Source organism: Coregonus clupeaformis, unplaced genomic scaffold (genome assembly GCF_020615455.1).
Source record: "Coregonus clupeaformis isolate EN_2021a unplaced genomic scaffold, ASM2061545v1 scaf0279, whole genome shotgun sequence".
Taxonomy (NCBI): domain Eukaryota; kingdom Metazoa; phylum Chordata; class Actinopteri; order Salmoniformes; family Salmonidae; genus Coregonus; species Coregonus clupeaformis.
Window position 1 is genome coordinate 296,306 of NW_025533734.1, and position 22,349 is coordinate 318,654.

The following is a 22,349-nucleotide window of genomic DNA, read 5'->3' on the forward strand; positions in this document are numbered from 1 at the left end:
TGTACTGCTACAGCTGGGACCTACTGCAGGTGCTGAGGGGAGGAGACAGTAACATGGAACACTAGATGAAGTCAACTGTGACATGTGACAATATGGTTAGAAAGTAATCATTCAGTTCACATGACTATCATCATTAACATCATTATCATTGTTATAACTTGTTATATTTGTCATGGCCTTTAAGTGTATATAACATTTATTTGATGTTTTGAAACCCATTTTCTGTCAATATGTAAAGCAATATCTACAGATGTAAAACAAAAGGTGTTCTGACCTCAACATTACTTCAACGTTACAATCACTTCAGCCCCCCCAAAACAAGATCCAAAATGGACCTCAACCAAATTTGTGATTTAAATTGTGATCTTCTAGCATTATATTAACTGTTTTATAATAATAGTATTTAGTCAATTAGCAGACGCTCTTATCCAGAGTGACTTACAGGAGCAATTAGGGTTAAGCGCCTTGCTCAAGGGCACATCAACAGATTTTTCAACTAGTCAGCTCGGGGATTAGAACCAGCAACCTTTCAGTTAGTGGCACAACACTCTTAACCACTAAGCTACCTGCCGCCCCAGGTTACTAACGGTTAGATCTGTGAATGAGACATGATGCTGGATTCAAACATGAGACACATGTACTACATACACTATCTACGTAAAGTATAATATCAATTTTATCTGTCATTAATTACATGGTGGCATATCTGTCATGTCTCCCTCCCTGAATCCACCATAGAGGTTAAAACCAGTCCACTCCCTCACATTTGGCCCAGTCCAGGGTATTTCAGGCAGTGAAACTGTTCAACTACTAGACTGGTATCTGTGGGAGTGAAACTGAGATTTCCATAGACAGGGTTGGGTGGTTCTGCTTGTCCCAGAATAGAGCAGCACTGTCACCAGATGTTCACTCTGTCCCCAGGGGGTTGGAGGTAGAGAAGACTGTCACTACACTATATAGAAGCGTTTCCCAAACTCGGTCCTCGGGACCCCAAGGGGTGCACGTTTTGGTTTTTGCCCTAGCTTTACACTGCTGATGAAAAATAATCAACTAATCATCGAGCTTTGATAATTTGAATCAGCTGTGTAGTGTTAGGGTAAAAAACTAAACATGCACCCCTTGGGGTCCCGAGGACCAAGTTTGGGAAACACTGCTACATCTTGAAGTAGTGGCACTTGTAATATTTTTAATTTTAAAAAAAATATTTAGCTTCGAATCACAGCCTATAACACACGTGAGAGTCCAAGAAATCGGTTGAATGTTTGATAGTTCTTCTTTTATTACTATAATGTCTGTCAAGTCAAACACGTCTGACACAGACTCAGTATCCTGATTAATAAAGACAGTCAACTACTACCATGGCAGCACCTCTTCTATTATATCATAATATATTGTGATAGTATTAAATACTGGTCAATTATGATGTTAGACTGAGTTTCAGAATATTGCAAAAATACACTATCTATGATCCAGTTTATTAATAAAAACAACATAAATATGCATTCCAAAAAGAAATCTTTATTTTAATCCATTATCACACAATCGAAGCATCAAAGCAAACATGATAGTGAATAAAGCAGATCACATCAAATCTAAAACTAACAAAATATCAATCTACAGAATGGATTGACACATGAATTCAAGCCAAGCCCCCTGTTAGTCTACACCAGAATGATCACTAAATCTGAGAACGACTGATTTTAGAACAAAGCTAGTCAAAGCAGAGGAACCAGCAGCCTCTCTCCACAGGGCTGTGTGACTGAGGGGTCCTACCCAGAACAGTCAGCCCTCCTCAGGGTCTTGGTGACTGGAGTCTGGGATTTCTGCTGGGCTTCACAGGTCACCTCTCCTGCCTTGGTCCACTCCTGGGCAGTGAGAGTCAGTGTGCTGCTCCAGCTGTACAGGCCGTCCTTCTCCAGGACCCCGGGACTGGTCTCCTGCTTCTTGCTGGTCCCATCCACTTTCCAGCTCATGGTCCAGTCTGAGGGGAAGCCCTTGTTGGCCAGACACGTCAGTGTGGCTGTTGTTGTACTGGACAGCTCCTCACTAGAGGGGGGCAGGACGGTGAGGGTTGGGACTCTGTTGCCTGGAACAAACAGAACACATCACCTAAGTAACTACATCAAGTACAGTTACAGTAAGAGATTATATTCAGCAAAGGACACATCAAAATAAAGTGATTTGGAAATGCCCTCTAAATATTAATGTAAAAGTTAGATTGGCAAAAGATATGGAGAAAACACAAACTGTAATATGATAAAGCAGATTAATGAACCGAACAAGTATTAAATAAGTAGAGTTACAAGTCATTCAGCATCAGTTATACATGTCATACAGACATTTTTTAGGAATGAATCTGATCACAATAGCCTTTTCATATTCGTAGTCTTTGCAGAATTTGAGCATAAATTAGTTTTAATCACATATCAACCATGTTAGTTCATGAAGTCGGTTCCAAACATGACTGAGACCATTTGTCTTCACACTAATAGTGAAGGCTACCATGAACTCAATGAAACAATAATGACTAATATATCCAGTACTATTAAATAGTCATCATACCAGAATGAAGAGTTATAGTCACCAATCATACAAATCAGACATACAAATAAACCTGCAATTTAACATTTTGATTCAAAAAATTGTTATTTGAAAGAAGGCTCAGTCAAAAGTAATTAAAACATTTTGAAAATCTAAAATCGCAATAGTTTCATAGAGACAGAGTGTAAGAATAACATACTTAATAAGTGTAATCAGAAAGAAATATCAAGAGAGCTTGTTACTTACTTCCAACATCTAGTCTGGTGCCGCTACCAAAAGTGGCCCACAGTGATATAATCCCTATTACTGCTCATACAAAAACCTCCTGCCCATTGGGCAAGCTGAATTTCTTTAGACTGTGGTTGAAATCATTGACTCTAATATGGTATGAATACTTGCCAAAGATGATTATATTTTGTTCATTTGACATAAAGTGTTTTTTGTTTTTTTCCACAAAAATTGCTAAACCTGTTTATTGAACATTTCCTACAAGGTACAGTATGTTTATTCATACACCTAATCTAAAATGTAGGCTAATCACTCTCATTGTTTAAAGGCAGGTCAAATTTAATTAGATGTATTAAAATACTTGTTAAAATTGGCCATATTATGTGTAGGCTTTGTATATTTTCCGCCAAAATCATGTAAAAAAAAGTAAGTAAAAAAATCCCCAATATCGAGGCTAAATTTCTAGAGGTATTGGAACACGAGATCAAAAGGTGAATAAAACAGTTAATTTTGTTGTTTACTTACTTCCAACATCAAGTCTGGTGCCGCTACCAAAAGTCCACCACAGTGATACAATCCCTATTACTGCTGGTACAAAAACCTCTCTGTGTTGTGATGCTGCAGCTGTTACACTGAATATCACTCATACAGCATCACATTCAACACTAATACACTTTAACATCTTCCAGGTAGAACAAACACTTCATATAAGCTGTTTCTAGATAATAAAAATATGAATTGTATCTTAAATCCAGATATGACTATTTTTTCCTTCTTCTGTGTATCAGGTTTTCTCCTAGTCTATAGGTACAGTCCAACATTAGATCCAGTGTTGCTAGTATTCCTCCATATTGTCCATATGAAAGACAACAGCAGCAGCAGTACTGATAGTGATCCATGTTGTATATTCCTTTATTAAAGATGTTGATCTCAGATTTAACAGTGGTTGTAAAGTCACAGAGGACAGACAACACTACCAGAGGAATCCTACCAGCTTTAGTTTAGAGAAGTTTTCACTAACTGATTAGAGGAACTTACATGAGAGACCAAGCATGAGTGAACAGACAGTTGCATAATGCCTCTGCCCCACTGCTTTAAGAGTGTTTATATCCCTGTGAGTTTAACACTTCATGACTGAGAGCTGTCCTTCATGACAACAGAACCCACAACAACCATGACTTTTATCACCATCTTCATCTGGACACTTGCTTTCTGCTTTCAAGGTTACACTTTACTACTACTACTACTACTACTACTACTACTACTACTACTACTACTACTACTACTGCTACTACTATTACTACTACAACTACCCCTGACAGAGGGACTAGCTGGAGGAGAAAGGAGCGAGGCGGGTCAGCTACTACAACTCTAAATTAGGAGAGGAGAGGAGAGGCGAGAAGAGGAGAGGAGAGGAGAGGTGTCAAGTGTCAATGTGCAGCGGTAGGACGGAGTCAGGCGCAGGACACAGAACTGAGTAAACAACGTACTTTACTCGAAAAATAAACAACACTAATTTCCACGCAGGGAAAACACACCAGCTCACATAAGTCTTAGACACAAAACAAAGAACAAACATGCACAGAACCAAGTGGGAACCAGAGGTTTAAATAGGGAAATAATATAATGTAATGGGAACCAGGTGTGTACAATCAAGACAAAACAAATGGAAAAAGAAACGTAGATCGGTGGCAGCTAGAAAGCCTGTGACGACGACCGCGAACGCCGCCCGAACAAGGAGAGGCACCAACCGGCGGAAGTCGTGACAGTACCCCCTTGACGCGGCTCCAGCAGCGCGCCGACACCGGCCTCGGGGACGACCCGGAGGACGAGGCGCAGGACGATCCGGGTGGAGACGGTGAAATTCCTACAGTAAGGAAGGGTCCAGGATATCTTCCACCGGCACCCAGCATCTCTCCTCCGGACCGTACCCCTCCCACTCCATGAGGTACTGAAGGCCCCTCTCCCGACGCCTTGAGTCCATGATGGCTCGTACAGTATACGCCGGGACCCCCTCGATGTCCAGAGGGGGCGGAGGAACCTCCCGCACCTCAGACTGCTGGAGCGGACCTGCCACCACCGGCCTGAGGAGAGACACATGGAACGAGGTGTTAATACGGTAATCAGGGGGGAGCTGTAACCTATAGCATACCTTGTTCAGTCTCCTCAGGACTTTAAATGGCCCCACAAACCAGCTTCCGGCAGGGGAGGCGAAGGGGAGAGGAGAGGAGAGGAGAGGAGAGGAGAGGAGAGGAGAGGAGAGGAGAGGAGAGGAGAGGCGGGTCAGCTACTACAACTCTATATTAGGAGAGGAGAGGAGAGAGAGGAGAGGAGAGGAGGAGGGAGAGGAGAGGGAGAGGAGAGGAGAGGAGAGGAGAGGAGAGGACAACAACAACAACTACTACTACTACTACTACTACTAGATATGTTTTAAGATCTCTTTTAAATATTTCCACATTTTCGGCCCCCTCGGGTTCTCTGGCAGGCTATTCTGGAGGCTGGGGGGCATAATAACTAAAGGCTTCCTCTCCATGCTTCTTGGTCCTAGGCTTTGGGATAGTTAAAGGCCAGTGCCAGAGGCCTTGAGGGACCTACTGGGTACATAACTTAAAAGCATGTCTGACATGTATTGGGGTGCACAATCGTGGATTGATTTAAAAACCAATCTTAAAATTAATTCTAAAACTCACAGGCAGCCAGTGCAGAGATCTTTAAAGCGGTGTAATGTGTGCTCTACGTCAGTACCCGTGCTGCAGCATTCTGTATGTTTTGCAGTTGACCAATTGCTTTCATGGGTAGATCAGACAGGACAGCATCACAGCAGTCAAGCCTGCTTGTAATGAAAGCATTGATGAGTCTCTCTGTATCAGCCTGAGAGAGAAACGGCCGCACCTTGGCAATGTTCCTCCAGTGGCGGCTCCTGAAAAAATTCTCAGGAGGGGCAATTTTTCTGATGATTTAGGTGACCTACACACATTTTAAAAAATATATGTCCAGCAACAACATGAAGACAGGGGCAGCATATAAGTCAATACCAGAAGCATTTATTGACTGATCTGGGGAGATGGATTCCAGTTTCTGTGACAGATTATAAATAATCTTTGATGCCTTTGTTATATTAGCTTTTGGTTGAATGTACTGTCGTAGTAAATATATAATGTTATAGCTTGGTCTGACTAAAATCTTGTGCATGACCCATTTTGTGTTGGGCGTTTGTTTTCAATCAATGCTGTTCCTATCCTATAACAATGGACAAAAGAGTCCTATCTTGTCAGCCTTGTCAGCAGGTGGCCAAGGACAACACCCACGCCATAGGTCTCTCAGTTCTTCCAACTCACGAGTTCTTGCTCTGAGGACACACACACACACACACACACACACACACACACACATCATCACTGATAACACACACACACACACACATCATCACTGTTAAACACACACACACACACAAAAATCCCTCTCTCTTTAGGCTGAACATTTGAAGACAGAGAACCCGACTCAGAGCCAATGCAACAGTGGAGGGACCTCGCCCAACTCATCAGGACCAATCAGAAGATCAGAACTACTAGATTCAACCTACATCATTTATTGTATAAAATGTCTGCACACAATGTTTTCGGGGGCTCTCTTCAGATAGCTCCCTGAGAGTTTGACTGAACGAGTCCGTGCACGCGATTCCAGATATCTTTACCTCTGAATAAACTGCCTTTATTATACCATATCCACCCTGTCCAAAGTCTCTACTTGGTCTCAGTTCTCCAGTAAACTTGTGATTATCAACAGTACACAACGGTAACAAACAATTGGGGGAACTCACGGGGCAGATAGTAAGGTCGCAGTGACACAGAAAGCAGTTCAATGTCGGGGGTACAGAGTCGCTCTCTTACCAGGATCGATTTACACCACTGGTCCCTGACAGACGCCCCCGCCGTGAAGTTTCCCTGTGACTGTCAGATCGCGGTCCGCTCTGACCAGTGTGATGCCAGCCGGCTCCACTTCTCTGTCCGGGACTCTGTCATCCAGCCAAGTCTCCCAGCTGTATTGGATTCCGCTGCCAGCAGCGTTTTCATTATTTAGTCCGTTCGTAGCGGGTATGTACACGATCAACAAGATCAGTCCAAAACCCACCACTGGAAATCCATGGTTGGCAGAATGTTTGTAAACTAAGTGTACAAATTAAAAACATAAAATAACGCCACTAAGTGTACAAATTAAAAACATAAGATAACGCCACACTGCAGGTCGCAACAGAGACGCTGCTAGCCGCTATTTTCTTAGTTACGTTCATGGTTACGTCACGTATGACGAAAGCGCGTAAGTGCAAGCCCTCAGACACCCATAGAGATTGTATTGAAAGCTTTGAAATTTGAAAAAATAGATTTTACATGAGAGTCTATGACAGACTTCTGGGCGATTTTCAACCTGACTGAAATCGCCCCAAAACGGGCGGGCCATTTTAAGCAACGACTTTAGCCTGATTTGACATTTAGTGGCAGTCAGATCAGATTAGAACACTGATAACTACTGTTGCCGTGATATAATTGATTAGAAAAAAAATCCCTTCCTTTTCCCGTTTGGCAGTGCGTCGCCCATATCGCCCTATTGAACACACCGCCCCTGTGTTCCTCTGGTGGTAAAAAGCTATTTTGGTCACATTCCTAATGTTTGATTCGAAATTTTGTTCAGAATCTAAAATAACACCTAGGTTTTTTTACCTGGTGTTTTATCTTTATTGCCCGTGAATTAAAATGTGTGGCTAGATTCTCTCTCTGTGCTTTGGCTCCAACAATAAATACCTCCATCTTGTCTTGATTAAGCTGGAGGAAGTTGTGAGCCATCCAAATATTTAAATCTGTCTCGTCTCCTCCCGTTGCTCCCCTCCTGCCTCTTCGTATCCTCAGTACTCGTCACAGAATCACACATCAAACGAAAATGGATGCAGCAGGAGTTTCCCAGTGTCTCGACCAGCACCAGCAGCAGCTTGCCCAGTTGAACGTCGCCATGCAGAAAGTACTCCAAACTCTGCACAATCTACCCAGCTCTCTGGTTCTACCTCAGGGAGCGGCGAGTGCCTCCAATCCACCTGTCCCCGGGCTATCACCCACTTTTGCGGGAACCCTCGCCCTACCAGAACGCTTTGACGGTAAAACTACTAAATGTAGAGGCTTCTTGCTACAAGTGTCACTTTATATGGCGCGTCAGCCTGGGGCATATCCATCTGACCAAGCCAGGATAGCGCTGGTGATTTCACTTCTTAAGGGGAAGGCGCTGGATTGGGCCACGGCAGTCTGGGAAGGACAGGAGGCAGTGGCACTACCCTACCCCACCTTCCTCGCTCAGTTCAGGACGGTGTTTGATCATCCCACGGAGGGAAAGGACGGGGGTGAGCGTCTCCTGCATCTACAACAGAGAGAGGGGCCCGCGTCCGAGTACGCTCTGAGCTTTCGCACGGTGCCGGCATCTTCCGGCTGGAATGAACGTGCTCTGCGCACGGCCTTCAGGAGAGGCTTACGGGAGGACAACAAAATGGAACTCGCATGTCGGGATGACGAGATGGACCTTGATACCCTCATCACCACGTCCATCCGTCTTGACGACATGTTGAGAGAGAGACGGCGTTCCCAACACCTCCCGGAGTCTCAACGCTCACCCAACTGAGCTATGGAAGCCGCCCTGCTTCCGAGTCCTCACCCATGGAGGTGGGCAGCACCCCCTACACCACCACGGACCACAGATCTCCTGGCGGCTCCCTATCTAGGCGATATGACTCCCGTCGCCGCTCCGTAAGTGTTACGCCAGCTCCTATCACAAAACCATTGTTTTTAGTTCCCATAACGGTGTCTGGTTATTCCTTCTCTTCCATTTCTACTGCTATGATAGATTCCGGATCAGCGGGGAACCTTATAGATAGGGAGCTGGTCTCTGAATGGGGGTTGCCCACTGTGCCACTGCCATCTCCGCTACATGTCACCTCACTGGACAATAAACCCCTTGGATCAGGCACCATTACGTACGTCACTGTCCCATCACCATCACCATTCCCACACTACCGGAGCACCACGAGGAGCTGTCATTCCACATCATCACGTCATCCCTTCACCGGATCGTCTGGGGATTGCCCTTGCTAAGACTACACAACCCCACCATCAATTGGAGCACCAAGAGTATCACAGCCTGGTCTACCTCATGCCGGAAGACCTGGCTGCCGGTGGTTTGTTGTTCCACGTCAGTGGAGAGTCCGGACTCCGCCCTCCAGCCCAACATTCCACGTGAGTATGCAGATCTCTCCAATGTCTTCTCTTCAGTAAAGGCTATGTGTCTCCCTCCTCACAGGCCCTGGGACTGCGCCATTGACCTGCTGGAGGGACAACACCCCCTGAAGAGTCGCATTTACCCCCTTTCCATGGCGAAGACTGAGGCCATGGAGAAGTATGTGGCGGAGACCCTGAAACAGGGGTTCATCAGATGATCTACCTCTCCTGCCTCCGCCAGCTTCTTCTTCGTGCTAGGCAAATCCCCATCTTATCTTAGCTCACTGGTCACCATAGCAACACCCACCCGTAGTCTGCGCTCCAGCAGGTATATCTCACTGGTCATCCCCAAAGCCAACACCTCCTTTGGCCCCCATTCCTTCCAGTTCTCTGCTGCCAATGACGGGAATGAACTGCAAAATCTCTGAAGCTGGAGACTCTTATCTCCCTCATTAACTTTAAGCGTCAGTTGTCAGAGCAGCTTACAGATCACTGCACCTGTACACAGCCATTCTGAAATTAGCCCACCTAACTACATCCCCATATTGTTATTGATTTTGCTCATTTGCACCCCAGTATCTCTATTTGCACATCATCTTTTGCACATCTATCATTCCAGTGTTAATACGAAATTGTAACTATTTTGCACTATGGCCTATTTATTGCCTTACCTCCATAACTTACTACATTCGCACACACTGTATATATATTTGCTGTTGTATTTTTGACTTTATGTTTTGTTTGCCCCATATGTAACTCTGTGTTGTTGTTTTTATCGCACTGCTTTGCTTTATCTTGGCCAGGTCGCAGTTGTAAATGAGAACTTGTTCACAACTGGCTTACCTGGTTAAATAAAGGTGAAATAAAAAACATTTAATAAAAAGAAAGACGGAGGACTGAGACCATGCATTGACTACAGGGGGCTGAACGCAGTCACCACCAAGTACCGGTACCCCCTCCCTCTGGTTCCGTCGGCCATCGAGCAGCTATGAGGGGCCCGGTACTTTACCAAGTTGGACCTGAGGAGTGCCTACAACCTAATCCGAATCCGGGAAGGAGATGAGTGGAAGACGGCATTCAGTACTACATTTTACATTACATTTACATTTTACATTTTAGTCATTTAGCAGATACTACCTCAGGCCACTATGAATACCGCGTCATGCCCTACGGCCTCGCCAACGCACCATCTGTGTTCCAGTCCTTCGTCAATGACGTGTTCCGGGACATGCTGAGTAGACAGGTGGTGGTGTACATCGACGATATCCTGATCTACTCGGCTACGTTCGAGGAGCACGTCAGGGACGTCCAAGCTGTCCTACTCCGTCTCCGGGAACACAGCCTGTTCGTGAAAGGGGAGAAATGCGAATTCCACCAACCGGCCATCTCCTTCCTAGGATACAGGATCAGTCCTCAGGGGGTGTTCATGGAAGGAGTGAAGACGGACGCCGTCAGGTCATGGCCAGTTCCCACCACCATCAAGGGCCTACACAGCTTCCTGGGCTTTGCCAATTTCTACCGCCATTTCATCAGGTCCTTCAGCTCCATAACCGCCTCGCTCACCTCTCTCCTTAAGAGCGGGCCTCAGAAGCTGACCTGGAACCCTGAGGCTGACGATGCCCTCAAGAGGCTGAAGGAGAGGTTCACCACAGTGCCCATCCTAAAACACCCAGATCCCTCTCATCCTTTCATCCTGGAGGTGGACGCATCGGAGTGCGGTAAGAGGACGGGATGGGTGCGGTCCTCTCCCAGTGGCACGGTAAGCCAGAGCAAATGTATCCCTGTGCCTTTTTCTCAAAAAAGCTTACCCCCGCAGAGAGGAACTATGGAGTTGGAGACAGGGAGCTGTTGGCGGTGGTCCTCGCTCTGGAGGAATGGAGACACTGGCTGGAGGGTGCAGTCCATCCATTCCGGATTCTTACTGACCACCGGAATTTGGAGCACATACGGGCAGCGAATTGGATGAACTCTCGTCAAGCAAGGTGGGCCAAATTTCTCACTCGATTTCAATTATTTCTGTCCTACTGCCCAGGGTCCCAGAATGTGAAAGCTGACGCACTCTCCAGGATGCACCATACCGGAGAAAGGAAGGATCTGGGGGATCCTATCCTGCCCACGTCTACATTGCTGCACCTGTCGTTTGGGATGTGGAAAAAGACATCCGCCCGGTGGCTCAGGAGGACCCGGAGCCTGCCAACGCCCCTCCGGGGTGCGTGTATGTACCCACCAGTGTCCGGGACCGCCTGCTGATCTGGGCGCACACCACCCTTACGGCAGGGCACTCCGGTATTACGCATACTCTGCATTCTCTAGCACAAAAGTACTGGTGGCCCACCTTGGCTTCTGATGTGTCCCGCTATGTCAACTCCTGTTCCGTATGTGCCCAAACGAAGACACCTCGGAACGCCCCGGCAGGCAAACTAATTCCTCTCCCAGTGCCTCAGCGACCTTGGTCACACCTGTCCATAGACTTTGTCACCGACCTTCCACGTTCTGACGGCTTCACCACAGTAATAGTGGTAGTAGATCGGTTCTCCAAATCATGCCGTTTTTTGGCACTAACTGGTCTTCCTTCTGCTCTCCAGGTTGCTGAGGTTCTGTTCCAACAGGTCTTCCAGCATTATGGACTTCCGGAGGACATCGTCTCGGACCGTGGCCCCCAATTCACCTCCCGAGTGTGGAATCCTTTCCGGGTATAGGCCTCAGTCGAATGGGCAGGTGGAGCGCATGAACCAGGAGCTAGGGAGGTTTCTTCGTTGCCACTGTCAGGACCGGCAGGGTGAGTGGGCGAGGTTTCTTCCCTGGGCAGAATATGCGCAGAACTCCCTCATTCACTCCTCCACGGGGCTCACTCCCTTCCAGTGTTTCCTGGGGTACCAGCCGGCCCTGGCACCTTGGACACCTAGCCAGACCAATGCGCCCGCTGTCGACGAGTGGTTTCACAGGGCCGGACAGGTCTGGGATGGCCATGTCCATCTCCAGAGGGCCATTCATCGGCAGAAGGACCAAGCCGACCGCCACCGCAGTAAAGCCCCTGTATTCCAGCCTGGGGATCGTGTCTGGCTGTCCACAAAAAACCTTCCTCTCCGCCTGCCCTGCAAGAAACTGAGCCCCCAGTTTGTGGGGCCGTTAAATGTCCTCCGGCAGATAAATGAGGTATCGTACCGGCTGCTCCTTCCTCCTCACTACCGTGTCTCACCCACTTTTCATGTGTCTCTCCTCAGGCCGGTGGTTCCAGGTCCTTAGGCGGATGCCGTCCCCCGGGGTACGCCTCCTCCACCCCTGGACATTGATGGGAGTCCGGCGTATACGGTGAGGGACCTGCTGGACTCCAGGTTCCGTGGGGGACTGCTCCATTATCTGGTGGACTGGGATGGGTATGGTCCTGAGGAGAGGAGCTGGGTTCCGGCTGGGGACATTCTGGACCCCAACCTAAATCGGGACTTCCACCGTCGCCGCCCTGACCCTGGACTGTTCTGTGTCATGTTGCGTGTGATTGTTTTGCTTCGTGTCATGTACTCTATCTTTGTTAATTCTCTTTGAGTAAACCTTGACCTTGTTAATTCATGCGTCTGTGTCCTGCCTCTTCGTATCCTCAGTACTCGTCACAAAATGTTTGGTAAATGGAAAACCATAGCAGCCACCATCTTGGGGGCAGCCACCGCAATTGGATGCAATTGCTTGTATTATGTGGTTGTTGTTGTCTTGTTCCCCTGTGTCCGAGGGTTGGTGAGTTAGGCGTTGGAGAATGCAGTTTCTCAACAGATGATAAGATATGGACCGACTCACGGACTGACCAGTGGAATGTGAAATACGATCCTCCAGGCTTGGTGGATAACGAGGACTTTGACCTGAAAGACCACAATTGGATGAAACATTTATTAGTTCTGATGTATGAATATCATAGGGGAAAATCTTAAAAAGAAGGCCTATGGTTGGAAGGAGTTAAATAGAACTAATCTCTGAGATTAATCATGCTTGTAAATACATTCATCCTGAGTGTGAAATGTTTTGTCAAAGGGTGGATTGATAGATTAATTTGTATTTTGAAAATAATGACTAAAGGATTTCAACCCAAATGCGGTTTAAATGTGTGAACTGTGTTAGAGTTATAATGTAGTGTAAACCCACTAGAGAGGGGGTGAGTTAGAAACTGCTGAGACAAACATTCCAGGAGGGAGGAGACTTAGAAACTGGTTGTGGAAATGTAAGGCCGCCTAAAGGTGGGCGGAGCAAAGTTCCTTTGTGTGAAGGCATATATAAAGGCTGTATATGTGTTTTGGCAGCAGAGCTCTCCATGATTAAATAATACAGATCACTCTTGCTAGTTGTGGACCTTTGTTTAATTCATGATTAAATCCAGAGCCTTACACCCTCTGGGAATTATTCAAATTTGAGTTTAATTAGAGATAGAAATTCTCGTGACATAGGGTTTCAAGTGTCTCCAGAAGGTGGTCAGTGACTCCGCTGTCCTGGCGTCGTGGGGGAGCTTGTTCCACCATTGGGGTGCCAGAGCAGCGAATAGCTTTGACTGGGCTGAGCGGGAACTGTGCTTCCGTAGAGGTAGGGGGGCTAGCAGGCCAGAGGTGGATGAACGTAGTGCCCTCGTTTGGGTGTAGGATCAGAGCCTGAAGGTAAGCAGGTGCCGTTCCCCTCACAGCTCCGTAGGCAAGCACCATGGTTTTGTAGTAGATGCGAGCTACAACTGGAAGCCAGTGGAGTGTGCGAAGGAGCAGGGTGACATGAGAGAACTTGGGAAGGTTGAACACCAGACGGGCTGCAGCGTTCTGGATAAGTTGTAGGGGTTTAATGGCACAGAAAGGGAGCCCAGCCAAAAGCGAGTTGCAGTAATCCAGACGGGAGATGACAAGTGCCTGGATAAGGACCTGTGCCGCTTTCTGTGTAAGTTAGGGTCGTACTCTACGAGTGTTGTAGAGCATGAACCTGCAAGATCGGGTCACCGCTTTGATGTTAGCGGAGAACGACAGGGTGTTGTCCAGGGTCATGCCAAGGTTCTTTGCACTCTGGGAGGAGGACACAATGGAGTTGTCAACCGTGATGGCGAGATCATGGAGTGGGCAGTACTTCCCCGGGAGGAAGTGCAGCTCCGTCTTGCCGAGGTTCAGCTTGAGGTGGTGATCCGACATCCACACTGATATATCTGCCAGACATGCAGAGATGCGATTCGACACCTGCTTATCAGAAGGGGGAAAGGAGAACATTTATTGTGTGTTGTCTACGTAGCAATGATAGGAGAGACCATGTGAGGATACGACAGAGCCAAGTGACTTTGTGTATAGAGAGAATAGGGCCTAGAACTGAGCCCTGGGGGACACCAGTGGTGAGAGCACGTGGTGCGGAGACAGATTCTCGCCACGCCGCCTAGGAGGAGCGACCTGTCAGGCAGGATGCAATCCAAGAGTGAGCAGAGCCGAAGATGCCCAACTCGGAGAGTGTTGAGAGGAGGTTCTGATGGTTCACAGTATCAAAGGCAGCAGATAGGTCTAGAAGGATAAGAGCAGAGGAGAGAGAGTTAGCTTTAGCAGTGCGGACAGCCTCCGTGACACAGAGAAGAGCAGTCTCAGTTGAATGACCAGTCTTGAAACCTGACTGGTTTGGATCAAGAAGGTCATTCTGAGAGAGATAGCCGGAGAGTTGGCTAGAGACGGCACGCTCAAGAGTTTTGGAGAGAAAAGAACGAAGGGATACTGGTTTGTAGTTGTTGACATCGGAGGGATCGAGTGTAGGTTTTTTGAGGAGGGGTGCAACTCTCGCTCTCTTGAAGACGGAAGGGACATAGCCAGCGGTCAAGGATGAGTTGATGAGCGAGGTGAGGTAAGGGAGAAGGTCTCCGGAAATGGTCTGGAGAAGAGAGGAGGGGATAGGGTCAAGCGGGCAGGTTGTTGGGCGGCCGGCCGTCACAAGTCGCAAGATTTCACCTGGAGAGAGAGGGGAGAAAGAAGTCAAAGCATAGGGTAGGGCAGTGTGAGCAGGACCAGCGGTGTCATTTGATTTAATAAATGAGGATCGGATGTCGTCAACCTTCTTTTCAAAATGGTGTGACGAGTCATCCACAGAGAGAGGAGGGAGGGGGAGGAGGAGGAGGATTCAGTAGGGGGAGGAGAAGGTGGCAAAAGAGCTCCCTAGGGTTAGAGGCAGAGGCTTGAAATTTAAAGTGGTAGAAAGTGGCTTTAGCAGCAGAAACAGAGGAAGAAAATGTGGAAAGATGACAGGTCCGCAGGGACTCTAGTTTTCCTCCATTTCCGCTCGGCTGCCCGGAGCCCTGTTCTGTGAGCTCGCAATGAGTCATCAAGCCACGGAGCAGGAGGGGAGGACAGAGATGGCCCGGGAGGATAGGGGACATAGAGAGTCAAAAGATGCAGAAAGAGAGGAGAGGAGGGTTGAGGAGGCAGAATCATGAGATCGGATGGAGAAGGATTTAGCAGAGGGAAGGATGATAGGATGGAAGAGGAGAGAGTAGCGGGAGAGAGAGAGTGAAGGTTGCGACGTAGAAGAACAGCATCTAGTAACGATGAGGTCAAGCGTATTGCCTGCCTTGTGAGTAGGGGGGACGGTGAGAGGGTGAGGTCAAAGAGGAAAAGAGTGGAAAGAAGGAGGCAGAGAGAAATGAGTCAAAGGCAGACGTAGGGGAGGTTAAAGTCACCCAGAACTGTGAGGGGTGAGCCATCCTCAGGAAAGGAACTTACAATGACACTGTGTAGTAGAGCTGAACAACAATAAAGTCAAACTAGATCTATGTCTAGAAGACCTTAGACCATAACTGATCACTAAATGTTTCTCCTGATCATTAACTACATGTTGACTCTGTTGAGTAACTCAAGGAAAACCATCAACCAATCTGAATAGAGATGATGTGAAATTATATATAAAAGACTTAAGATGACCTGTGTTTTGAATAGCTAGAATTGAATCAATATGATTCAAACACATACAATAAAGCCCCTAAACATTACCCATACATCCTTCCTAACACCACTGTTGAAGTTCCAGAGAGCAGCAGGTGAAGCAGGAGACTGGAGACGTCAGAGCTCTGGAGATCTCCCCTTTAGATCAGTCAGTCAGTAGCATCACACAGGCCATACACAGACTGCAGTTACTGACACTGACCACAGGAGAGAGACAGAAAGCAGATACTTTCTGGTCCAATGACACAGTAATAGCAATATGCTCCATTTGTAGATGCCTATAATCAATATATCAGTCCCCTTTCAGCACTTATATCAGAAACCATGTCAGTGATTACATAGCTATTATGAATCTACATCATATCACACAAAATGTATTAATAAGTCTGATTTTCAGGAAGACTATTTCAGCAATAAGGCCTGAGGGGGGGTGGTATATGGCCAATATACCACGTTAAGGGCTCTTCTTTTGCATGACGCAACGCGGAGTGTCTAGACACAGCCCTTAGCCGTGGTATATTGGCCATCTATCACAAACCCCTGAGGAGCTTTATTGCTATTATAAGATGGTTAACAACGTAAATAGAGCAATAAAAATATATGTTTTGTAATACCTGTGGTATACGGTCTCAAATACCACATATGTCAGCCAATCAGCATTCAGGGCTCGAACCACACAGTTTATAATGACATATACGTCACTTTGCTTTGAGATTATATAACATGATTATAAGCCACTTAAAGGACCTAAGGTTCTGTCAAGGCAATCAGCCTCAACTTTTAAAATGTTCACACAGATCCCTTCAACGCCCAGTTGTTTTGAACGAGTGCGGAGGAGGACGAGGGGTGGACATTCTGTCGGATGGGAAGATGGAGAACAAGCAAAAAAGGAAGAAAGTGAAACATATTCTGAATAAACATGGAGTGGGGGATTGTACTAGCCTTCTAGAAGATCTGGTGAAGGAGAAGATGATGGTCAAGAAAAGAAGGAGAGACATGGAATATGTTTTGATTAAATATGCAATGGAGGATCGCACAGAACTTTTGGAAGAGCTTGAGGAGGAAATGGAACATGACGAGAGTGAGGATGAATTAAATGAGGGTGGCAGGTGCAGGATGACTGCTGAGAAGAAGTTGAGTGTAGAAGAAAGTAGTGAGGTGAGGAAGGTGGGCGTTAAGTGCAAAAAAAGGGACACGTGCTCCAGTAGTTCAGAGATGGAACTTGGAACCTGCGGTGAGGATCGCTGAGTTCGGGCCTCGTCATAAGGATGAAAAGGATGATTTTGGCCCAGTGCGAATGAGATTTGAAGAGAGAATGGATCCTTGCTCTTTGGTTGATCCATGTGTGTTGTCAGGTTGGGTGGAGGAGAGGTTGGGGAAGATATATTCATGCTCTACAGTTTAGCCTTCAAAGATCAACAAAACCCCAGCGGTTTCCCGGACACAGGTTAAGCCTAGTCCTAGACTTAATAGCCCTTTTTATGGACATTCTCCACTGAGATTGCTTTTTATTCCGGGACCAGGCTTATTCTGTGTCTGGGAAACCGCCGCTAAATCTAGAAAGACATGCAGTGACCAGATACCATATATAATCTGTATACAGTATCATTTAATATTCACAATGTAAAATCTGACATGAAATCTCCATGTCAATTTTGCATATCTACTCTGAGACACAAGCCAAAATGACCTCAAAATACTATTAAAAACTATAGATGAGGTTCACCATTAAACCATGTCAGTGTTAACATCTACTATGAATACAATACAAAGTGTTGCTTATATTATAGAAACAGTATTTGCTACGTCTCGACAGAACAATGAGCTGACATGCAATAGTGTCTATCAAAATGTGTTATTTTTAAATCGCAAGTTATTATTGCTAAATAAACTTGGTGGTATGTGAACAATTCTCTTACTTCGGTGACTCTGCCATTTACCAATCTACCAATCTGTCCATAGAAATCGCTAAAAAGATATAGCCTAAAACTCTTCCTCTAGAGAAGATGATAACATCTCATAACGTTGTTCAATAGCATGATTATATTTTGTTTTATGAAAGAAGAAAGACAACAATGGACTTACTTTTCAGCACCAGTTTTGTGCCGCTTCCAAAAGTCCTCCACAGTGATTCATTCTGGTGAAGTCTCTGTACAAAAACCTCCTTCACACAAGCGTGAGCACCTTCACACACAGAGTACTCTCAATACCATCCTAATAGTGCTGAAGTACTAGTATAACACACTAGGGACTGATATTACTGAAGTACTAGTACAATACAATGGGGACTGATAGTACTGAAGTACTAGTACAATACAATGGGGACTGATAGTACTGAAGTACTAGTATAATACAATAGGGACTGATAGTACTGAAGTACTAGTATAATACAATTGGGACTGATAGTTCTGGGTTATGACTATAATCCACTGAAGAACGCAGTTCATTATATGTTCATCTTGAATCACTGATTTACAGTAGAAGTTATTTAAAACACGATAAAATAATCTGTATAATCTGAATCATAGTTAACAGTTGAATGTGGGTCCTTACCAGGAAGGATATTTACATAGGAAACTTTGCATTGGCAGCACATGCTTCAGTGGTCTGGGAGTGTTTATAGCCCTGTGAGTTTAACACTTCATTACTGAGAGCTGTCCTTCATGACAACAGAACTTCAACAATGACTTTTATTATGAGTTTTGTGTGGATATTGATGTTCTTAATTCAAGGTAAGATTTACAATTTATTGGTCTAAAATCAGTTTATTATTTTAGTGTTTCATCTTAAGTTTCTCTGAAATTGAAAAAATTTGACAACATGACCAAATGTTATCTGAGATCTTAAATGTTTATTTTTCAGATTCCAGAGGACAGGTCACTGTGACTCAGACTCCTACAGTGGAATCTGTTCTCTCAGGACAGACAGTTATTATAAACTGTAAAACCAGTGCGACTGTCTCAAATGCTTGTATTGGGTCTTACACCTGTATGGCCTGGTACGAACAGAAACCTGGAGGAGCTCCTAAACTCCTGATGCACTCTTCCAACCAACGTCTGTCTGGGACTCCATCTAGATTCAGTGGCAGTGGATCTGGGAGTGACTTCACTCTGACCATCAGTGGAGTCCAGGCTGAAGATGCAGGAGATTACTACTGTCAGAGTTTACACACTCCCAATAGTAAATATGTGTTCACACAGTGATACAGAGCCGTACAAAAACCTCCCTCAGTCAGACTGCACAGTGACTGTATTGCTACAGCTGGGACCTACTGCAGGTGCTGAGGGGAGGAGATGATCCAGTACAATGACACAATGTGTAGTAGAGCTGAACAACAATAGAGTCAAACTAGAGCTATGTCTAGAAGACCTTAGATCATAACTGATCACTAAATGTTTTTCCTGACCGTTAACTTTATGTTGACTCTGTTGAGTAACTCAAGGAAAACCATCAACCAATCTGAATAGAGATGATGGACAATGATCAACACCCCTACAGACAACCTGTGGTTTGAATAGCTAGAATATAATTAACATGATTCAAACACATACAAAAAAGTCCCTAAACATGACCCATAAATCCTCCCTCACACCACTGTGGTAGTTCCAGAGACCAGCAGGTGAAGCAAGAGACTGGAGACGTCAGAGCTCTGGAGATCTCCCCTTTAGAGAAGTCAGTCATCAGCATCACACAGTCCACACACAGACTGCAGTTACTAACCCCCACCACAGGAGAGAGACAGAAAGCAGATACTAGCTGGTCTAATAACACAGTAATATCAATATGCTCCATTTGTAGATGTCTATAATCAATACATCAGTCCCCATTCAGCACTTATATCAGAAACCATGTCAGTGACTACATAGCTATCAGGTTTCTACATCACATCACATCACACAACATGTATTAATAAGTTTGATTGTTCAGGAAGACTATTTAAGCGATAAGGCACAAGGATGTGTGGTATATGGCCAACAAACCATGGCTAAGGGCTGTTCTTATGCACGACGCAACGCGGAGTGCTTAGACACAGCCCTTAGCCGTGGTATATTGGCCATATACCACAAATCCCTGAGGTGCCGTATTGCTATTAGAAACTGGTTACCAACGTAATTAAATGTTTTGTCATACCTGTGGTATACGGTCTCAATACCACGTCTGTCAGCAAATCAGCATTCAGGGCTCGAACCACCCAGTTTATAATTAAGAAATAAGTCACGAGGGGGTGTGGTATATGGCCAATATTACCATGGCTAAGTGCTGTTCTTATCCACGACGCAAAGCGGAGTTCCTGGATAAAGCCCTTAGCCGTGGTATATTGGCCATATACCACCAACCTCCAAAGTGCCTTATTGCTATCATAAACTGGTTACCAACATAACTGGAGCAGTAAAAACACATGTTTTGTCATACATGTGGTATACAGTCTGATATACCACGAATGTCAGCCAATCAGCATTCAGGGCTCGAACCACCCAGTTTATAATGACATATAAGACACTTTGCTTTGAGATTATATAAAATTATAAAAGCCACTTAAACTACCTAAGGTTCTGTCAAGGCAAAACCTCTCTCCTGCTACGCCCGGCTAGAACCTTCCAAACCTTCCCAGCCTTTGATTGATCCTAGATGAAGCTTGTTTACCAATCAAGGCCATGATTGGCTGGACAATCAGCCTCAACCTTTAAAATTATTCTGTTCACACAGATCCCTTCAACGCCCAGTTGTTTTGAACGAGTGCGGAGGAGGACGATGGGTTGACATTCTGTCGGACGGGAAGATGGAGGACAAGAGAAAAAGGAAGAAAGAGAAACATATTCTGAATAAATATATAGTGAGGGATTATACTAGTCATCTGGAAGATCTGGTGAAGGAGAAGATGATGGACTAGAAAAAAGGAGAGACGGAATATGTTTTGAGTAAATATGCAATGGAGGATCGCACAGAACTTTTGGAAGAGCTTGAGGAGGAAATGGAACTTGATGAGAGTGATGATGAATTAAATGAGGTGGCAGGTGCAGAGATGACTGCTGAGAAGAAGTTGAGTGTAGAGGGAAGTAGTGAGGTGAGGAAGGTGGGAGTTAAGTGCAAAAACAGGGATACTCCAGTAGTTCAGAGATGGAAGTTGTTGAGAGTGAGGGTGAAGTACCTGCAGCGAGGATCGCAGAGTTCGGGTCTCATCCCAAGTATTATAAGGATGATTTTGGCCCAGTGGGAGTGAGATTTGTAGAGAGAATGGATCCTTGCTTTTTGGTTGATCCATATGTGGTGTCAGAGTGAAAAGAGTGATAACAGGGGTGGCATTAAGTGTTGAGGAGGAGCAGTTGAAATTGAAGATTCCCGGTGTCTGTGATGCCTTCCGTTTGGTGAGACATAGATCCGATTGGGAAACGGAGAAGACATTATCTGTCATGCTGAGTTTTGATGCAGAGTCGTTAACAGATAAGGTCAAGGTAGGAAGTGTCAGTTATCCTGTGAGAGCTTATGTTCCGAAAATATTACAGTGTTTTAGGTGTCAAGGTTATGGGCATATTGTAGCAGTGTGTAGTAGGGAGATTTCTAGATGTGAGAAGTGTGCAGGAGGGCATGAGACAAAGGAATGTGTGGTATCAGTGGAGAGATTTGTGTGTGTTAGTTGAGGGGGTGTTCATGGGGCTGGAGATCGGAGGTGTCTGGTAAGAGAAAGACAGATTGAGGTTGCCAGGGTCAGAGTAGTACAGAAAGTGTCATATGCTGAAGCAGTGAAGAGAGTGGTAGAGGAAGATGGGTACAGGGTGAGGGATCCTGAGAGGATTCCTGTGAGTAGGCAGAGAACAAGAGAGAGTGATGGGAGGAATATGTGCTTCAGTAAGGTGGGCTTTTCAGCATTTATAGCCATGGTTGTTAATTGTACTGCAGAAATGGATCGAAAGTCACAGAAATATAGGTTTTTGTGAAAGAGGCATTTACTGCTGAACAGCTGCAGGGGGTCTTGAGTGTTAGTGATATGTCTCTCAGACCGTTGGTCTGTAGTAGGACTAGGTAGGGTTAAATAGTGGAATGGGTGGTGGGTTTTTAGAGAGGGTCTGGAGTAGGACTAGGTAGGGTTAAATAGTAGAATGGGTGGTTGGTTGTTAGAGAGGGCTAATAGGTGGTAGGGTCATTTTCCTTTTTCCCAATGTTGTATTATTGTATCAAAGTATATAAGATAGGTAGGCTGTGAATGGCCTCACACACCAGTACAGTAGGTGGCGGTGTAAGCACCTAAAATTTGGATGTGATCCGCCAACCAAATCCCAAAGAAGAAGAAGAACCCTTCAACTACAGTATCCCTGTGGGACCAAAAAAGTATGTTTGCATAGAGAGAACACTTTGCATTGCCAGCACATGCTTCAGTACTCTGGTAGTGTTTATATCTCTG

At 45.6% G+C, this 22,349-nt stretch overlaps 1 gene segment (V, D, J or C); it reads right to left on the bottom strand.

Moving 5' to 3' along the window:
• Nucleotides 1-1,498: 1,498 nt before the first annotated feature.
• Nucleotides 1,499-3,668, bottom strand: LOC121579045. The segment is given in 3 exon segments: nt 1,499-2,086; nt 3,295-3,401; nt 3,655-3,668. Coding segments are annotated over 3 exon segments (438 nt in total).
• Nucleotides 3,669-22,349: the final 18,681 nt, after the last annotated feature.